Consider the following 6,569-nt stretch of genomic DNA (forward strand, 5'->3'; position numbering starts at 1 on the left):
GCAACGACAACATGTCGACGACCCGAACCTACATCCAGTGCACCGCCGCCATCAGCCGGCAGGCCGGGCACCGCATCGGTGAGAATACCCGTAGTTATTCAATACTGCAGATAAATACCACTTCTCCAAACTTTTCCCAAACATTTTCCAAACATTTCCCCAAACATTTCCCAAACATTTTCCAAACATTTCCCCAAACTTTTCCCAAACATTTTCCAAACATTTCCCCAAACATTTCCCAAACTTTTTCCCAAACTTTTCCAGACGTTTTTCAAAAATATTTTCTGACATTTTTCCCAAACATTTCCGCAAACTTTTTCCCAAACTTTTTTCCAAACATTTCCCAAACTTTTCCAAACTTTTTTCAAACTTTTCCAAACGTTTTTCAAAAATATTTTCTGAACTTTTTATAAAGCATTTTGCGGACTTTTACCAAAAATGTTTCCGAAGTTTTTCTGATTTTTTTTTTTAACTTTTTCAAAAAAGAAATCGAAACATTTTCCCCAATTTTTTTCTCTGACACATTTCCCCCCCCAAAAAATCCCCCAAATTCTCCAAACATTTTACCAGACATTTTACAAAAAAAACTCCGAAATGAAAACAAATAAAACAAAAATACCAATTCCAATATTTGTATTTCAAAATCATTCTAAAAAAGGTTTTGGGAAAAAATCTCAGACAGAACATTTTGGAAAGTAAAAGTATTGCAAATAAAAGGTCAGACTCGCATCACTCTTCTTATTTAAAATCTGTGCTCTAAACCCCTGTGTGTTTCAGGCGAGTACCTGGAGAAGATCATCCCCCTGGTGGTGAAGTTCTGCAACGTGGACGACGACGAGCTCAGAGAATACTGCATCCAGGCCTTCGAGTCCTTCGTCAGGAGGTAGTACTCGCAGTAATACTCACTCTGAGTACTTCTACACGTGTACTTCCTGTTATTAAACCGCGTCACGTCTCTCTTACAGGTGTCCTAAAGAAGTTTACCCCCACGTTGCCACAGTGATCTCCATCTGCCTGCGCTACCTGACCTACGACCCCAACTACAACTTCGACGATGAAGATGAGGACGACAACGCAATGGACGCCGAGCAGAACGACGAAGACTACCAAGGTATTGGAATAAAAGCAAAATCACAATGTATGGAAGCGAGGGCTGCGATACTTTTGAGTTTCTAGAAAAGCGCTCTATAAATAAAATGCATTATTATTATTACTTGTGTGTGATACTAACAGTGTGTGTGTATCTGTGTGTGTGTGCAGGAAGTGATGATGAGTACAGTGATGATGATGATATGAGCTGGAAGGTTCGTCGTGCGGCGGCTAAATGTCTCGATGCTGTCGTTTCGACTCGCCACGAAATGCTTCCCGAGTTTTATCGCTCCGTCTCTCCCGCACTCGTCTGCCGCTTCAAGGTGAATATAAGTTTACATTTTTAGAGAACAACTTTAATTCAAATCTGAAATCAGTTTTTTAAATTGTATTTCTTTTGATAGATGATGTAAAAAAAGAGATGTGAAAATGATGTCAAAGGTTTCGAAGGACTATTTGAACAATGCCCCGCGATGTGTATTGTGTTTTGTCCAAATTGAGGTTGGCAAAGTAACCCTAATCTGTACGATGTATCCCTACCTATTAATTTGATATACGTGTGAAATGGTTGTTAATCGGATCTGTGTGTGTTTTTCTTAAAAGGAGAGGGAGGAGAACGTGAAGGCGGATGTTTTCCACGCCTACCTGTCGCTGCTCAAACAGACGCGCCCGGCTCAGAGCTGGCTGACCGACCCCGACGCCATGGAGCAGGGAGACACGCCGCTCACCATGCTGCAGAGCCAGGTACCACGCTAACAGATACAACATTTCTAATGATAAGGTTAAGCTATAAAGGAACTGCAGCACGGTCACGTGACTTCACGCCACCACCGCTAAGCTAAAGGTGGCTAATGTTGGGCTATAAAGGAACTTACAGCACGGTGACATGACTTCACGTCACCACCGCTAAGCTAAAGGCGGCTAATGTTGGGCTATAAAGGAACTAGAGCACGGTCACATGACTTCACGTCACCACCGCTAAGCTAAAGGCGGCTAATGTTGGGCTATAACCGCTAAGCTAAAGGCGGCTAATGTTGGGCTATAAAGGAACTACAGCACGGTCACATGACTTCACGTCACCACCGCTAAGCTAAAGGTTGCTAATGTTGGGCTATAACCGCTAAGCTAAAGATGGCTAATGTTGGGCTATAAAGGAACTACAGCACGGTCACATGACTTCACGTCACCACCGCTAAGCTAAAGGTGGCTAATGGGCGTTCTTATATTGGGCGTGATGATGTTTAGTCGTCTCATTTAGACACTTGTTAGCAACCGCCCTTTTTAAATTCACCAGTGGTGTATTTACTGACGTATTTTTATTTCGTGGAACAAAACGAGGAACAGGAAGTGAACACATTTATTAATATTGTTTCTCTCTCTTTCTTCAGGTCCCTATGATCGTGAAGGCTCTCCACAAGCAGCTGAAGGAGAAGAGTGTGAAAACTCGTCAATGTTGTTTCAACATGCTGACGGAGCTCGTTAACGTTCTGCCCGGAGCGCTGACCGCCCACATCCCTGTACTAATACCAGGTAATAACACCACCACTTAAAAGGTACTACTTTTAAATTACATTAGAAACTAAAAATACATGTATTTATTAGGAATAGCTTTAAAGGCGGATGGATCCATATTTGAAGCTTTAGAGCATATTTGCTACACAAACAATACTTTTTAGGAGATATATTCATTATTATATAATATTGTAACATTATTAGTATAATTATATATTTTTTAAATATATTTCTATAATTCTTACTATTTTAACCATTATAGAAACATCTTAACTTCCCCAGAATAATAAAAAAAAAGTCTAAATTAATCACACCAATAATAAGGAATATATCTACAAAATAATTTGTTATATTGTAGTTATTATTATCATTATTTTAAATATTATCTCTATTATTAATATCAGTATTTTTCTCAAATAGAGCAACTGTCCTTAACCCATAACAAGTCTTAATAAATCCAAATATATTTAATCTCCAGTTTGATTGATAATGTCTGTGTTTCCAGGCATCATCTTCTCTCTGAACGATAAGTCGAGCAGCTCGAACCTGAAGATCGACGCTCTGTCCTGCCTTCACGTCGTCATGGTTACGCACCCGGCGCACGCTTTCCACGCTCACGTTCCCGCGCTCGTCCCGCCCGTGGTGGCCTGCGTGGGAGACCCCTTTTACAAAATCACCTCTGAGGCGCTGCTCGTCACCCAGCAGCTGGTGAAGGTGATTCGCCCTCTGGACAGCCTACCAGAGAGCTCGGACAGCTTTGACCCCTCCCCCTACATCAGCGACCTGTTCACCTGCACCATCAAACGCCTGAAGGCCGCCGACATCGACCAGGAAGTGAAGGAGCGCGCCATCTCCTGCATGGGACAGATCATCTGCAACCTCGGTAACCAGCCCTTATTCTCTGATGTCACTTCCTGTTTGTCTGGGTTGACTTTCAGGAGGGTTTTTGTTGTTTTTAATAGTTTTTAACGTTGTATCTGACTTTGTTTCTAAAGTTGTTTTTAACGTTGTTTCTTAGGTTGTTTTTAAGAGTTTCTAACGTTGATTTTAACGTTGTTTCTTAGGTTGTTTTTAAAAGTTTCTAACATTGTTTTTAACGTTGTTTCTAAGGTTGTTTTTAGGAGTTTCTAACGTTGTTTTTAACGTTGTTTTTAAAAGTTTCTAACATTGTTTTTAACGTTGTTTCAAACAGTTTCTAACGTTAACGTTGTTTTTAACAGTTTCTAATGTTGTTTCCGATGTTGTTTTTAACAGTTTCTAATGTTGTTTTAAACAGCTTTTAATGTTGTCTGAAGCAGTTTCTGACGTTGTTAACGTTGTTTTTAACAGTTTCTAACGTTGTTTCTAACGTTGCTTTCTGCCTGCAGGCGACCGGCTGCCGGCTGAACTCCCCGGCACGCTGCTGATCTTTTTGGAGCGTCTGAAGAACGAGATCACCCGACTGACCACGGTGAAAGGTACGCTCCTTTACGAGTAAAACAAATGAGGAAAATGTCAGAATAAATCTAAATACGGTTGAGGTGATGTTGGTGTAAAAACGTATTAAAGAAATGGTCTGTCATTTGTGGTGTCAGGAAGGAAATACGTGTTGACCAATAATGAAATTAAAATAGCCTCTCCCCAGAGCTTTACTGTCATCAGGAAGTCTTTTATAAATCATTTCTCTGAAGTTCTTTCCCTCCTCTCCCGTTTCTCTCAGCTCTGACTCTGATCGCCGGCTCTTCTCTGAAGATCGACCTCCGGCCCGTCCTCCCCGACGCCGTGCCCATCCTCGCTTCCTTCCTGCGCAAAAACCAGCGAGCTCTGAAGCTTTGCACGCTGGCAGCGCTCGACATCCTGCTCAGGAACTACAGGTACAGAGAATACTGAACATTTGAATAATTCAAACTTAGCTGCAAAAGTTGTATCAACAAAAGCAAATAAATAAAAGCAAATATATCATATCCGGTTTATTTAACAGAAAAAGATTCTTCAAAAATCAAGGAGATTATAATGAAAATACAGAAAAGTTACAAGAATACAATCCATAAGTGACCTGCTCCATCGAAATCAGTCGCATTGACACATCTTGAGTTGTATACACTCCTGGAAAGAGGAGATTCCTAGCTTTCTAATGATATCAGGATGGTTGTTGTTCTCCAAATATTAAGCAAAATATGTCACATTATAAAATGACTGTCACGAGTCATCATTTTGAGAAAAAGGCCTTCAAGTTTCCTCCTGTCTGGAATCCATCGATCTGATTGGTTATTAGCAAATGATCAAAATACTACGGAGGGAAGATATTTTCGTTTAAAATAAATAAAAATAAACAACATAAAAATAAAAAAGAAGACTCTAAAAATAATATAAAATAAATATGTTAAATATATATATATTAAAGAAATGCCGTCGTGTGACTCTTCAGCTCCGCGGTGACCCCGGTGATGGTGGACGCGGTGCTGGCCGAGCTGCCCCCCCTCATCTCAGAGAGCGACATGCACGTGTCCCAGATGGCGCTCAGCTTCCTGTCCACGCTCGCCGTCACGCACCCCTCAGCGCTCGGTCAGCTGAGCGGGGGGAACATCCTGCAGCAGCTCATCGCACTGGTTCGATCCCCGCTGCTGCAGGGGGGGGCGCTGTCCGCCATGCTCGACTTCTACCAGGTGTGTGGTTTAAAGCATATTAATGTATAAAATACATTTTTTTTTTAAAGTGCATTTCGTATGATAGGAGACCTTTAAACCATTATCAGTGTAGGAGGGCTGTAATGTGTGTGTGTGTGCAGGCGCTGGTGTCCACTGAGACCCCCGGCCTCGGCTACATGGACCTCCTGAGGATGCTGACGGGTCCGGTGTATTCCCAGAGTGCCGCGCTGCCTCACAAGCAGGCGTACTGCTCCATCGCCAAGTGTGTGGCCGCGCTGACGCGAGCCTGTCCTGACGAGGGGCCGGCCGTGGTGGGCCAGTTCATACAGGTACACACACTTTCATTATTATATATAGATTCAAGTTTCTAGGCTCTATTGTCATTTGCTCTGCAGCTACAGTGTAGATATGTCAATGACAAACTGAAGTCCCAGGCTCCTCCAACAGAGCAACATAGATATATAGGACATAGAACAAATAGAAATAGTGCAAGAAGAGTCTATACACAAGTAAATGGAATATGATATATTAGATCAATAATTTGTAAGATGCAAACAGATGAATGTTATGGATGTTCTTTACAGAGTTCAGGTGTTTAATAGTCTGATGGCCTGTGGGATGAAACTGTTCATCAAACATTATAAAACAGAACTGACAAGATGGTAATTATGATTTCTTTCTCTCTTTCTTCAGGACGTGAAGAACAGCCGCTCCACGGACTCCATCCGGCTGCTCGCTCTGCTCTCATTGGGCGAGGTGGGACACCATGTGGACCTCAGCAGCCAACCAGAGCTCAAGACCGTCATCCTGGACGCCTTCTCCTCCTCCAGCGAAGAGGTGACAGGAAGTGACCTCACAGGAGTTTGATAAGGCAGCAGGGTGCCGTTCTGTATTAACCCGTGTGTGTGTGTGTGTGTGTGTGTGTGTGTGTGTGTGTGTGTGTGTGTGTGTGTGTGTGTGTGTGTGTGTGTGTGTGTGTGTGTGTGTGTGTGTGTGTGTCTCAGGTGAAGTCAGCAGCATCGTACGCTCTGGGCAGCATCGCGGTGGGGAAATGCTTCCGGAGTATTGCCCCTTCGTCCTGCAGGAGATCACTTCCTCATAAGAGACAATACCTCTGGCTGCACTCCCCTCAAGAGATCATAGTGAGCCACACACACTCTGACAATACACACACACATTATCATAAACACACTCTGACAATAACACACACACATGATCACACACACACTCTGACAATACAACAACACATCTGACATACACACACACCTGATCACACACCACAATCTATCAATACACACACACCTGATCACACACACACTCTGACAATACACACACACCCTG

The 6,569-nt window shown here is 42.6% G+C and overlaps 1 protein-coding gene across 1 annotated transcript in view; it reads left to right on the plus strand.

Moving 5' to 3' along the window:
* Nucleotides 1-2: 2 nt before the first annotated feature.
* The window catches only part of LOC104941352 (cullin-associated NEDD8-dissociated protein 1-like), a gene marked incomplete at its 5' end in the record, with an annotated part of 15,550 nt that continues 8,983 nt past the window's right edge, over nt 3-6,569 (plus strand). The window contains 15 exon segments of the mRNA XM_010766442.1: nt 3-78; nt 778-883; nt 966-1,111; nt 1,261-1,412; nt 1,693-1,833; nt 2,478-2,619; nt 3,107-3,484; nt 3,969-4,058; nt 4,301-4,454; nt 5,009-5,246; nt 5,369-5,557; nt 5,922-6,065; nt 6,233-6,280; nt 6,283-6,326; nt 6,328-6,370. Coding sequence (XP_010764744.1) covers nt 3-78; nt 778-883; nt 966-1,111; nt 1,261-1,412; nt 1,693-1,833; nt 2,478-2,619; nt 3,107-3,484; nt 3,969-4,058; nt 4,301-4,454; nt 5,009-5,246; nt 5,369-5,557; nt 5,922-6,065; nt 6,233-6,280; nt 6,283-6,326; nt 6,328-6,370 — 2,091 coding nt within the window.

The sequence above is a fragment of the Notothenia coriiceps genome, unplaced genomic scaffold (genome assembly GCF_000735185.1).
Source record: "Notothenia coriiceps isolate Sejong01 unplaced genomic scaffold, NC01 NC01_scaffold00003315, whole genome shotgun sequence".
In the NCBI taxonomy this organism is placed as follows: domain Eukaryota; kingdom Metazoa; phylum Chordata; class Actinopteri; order Perciformes; family Nototheniidae; genus Notothenia; species Notothenia coriiceps.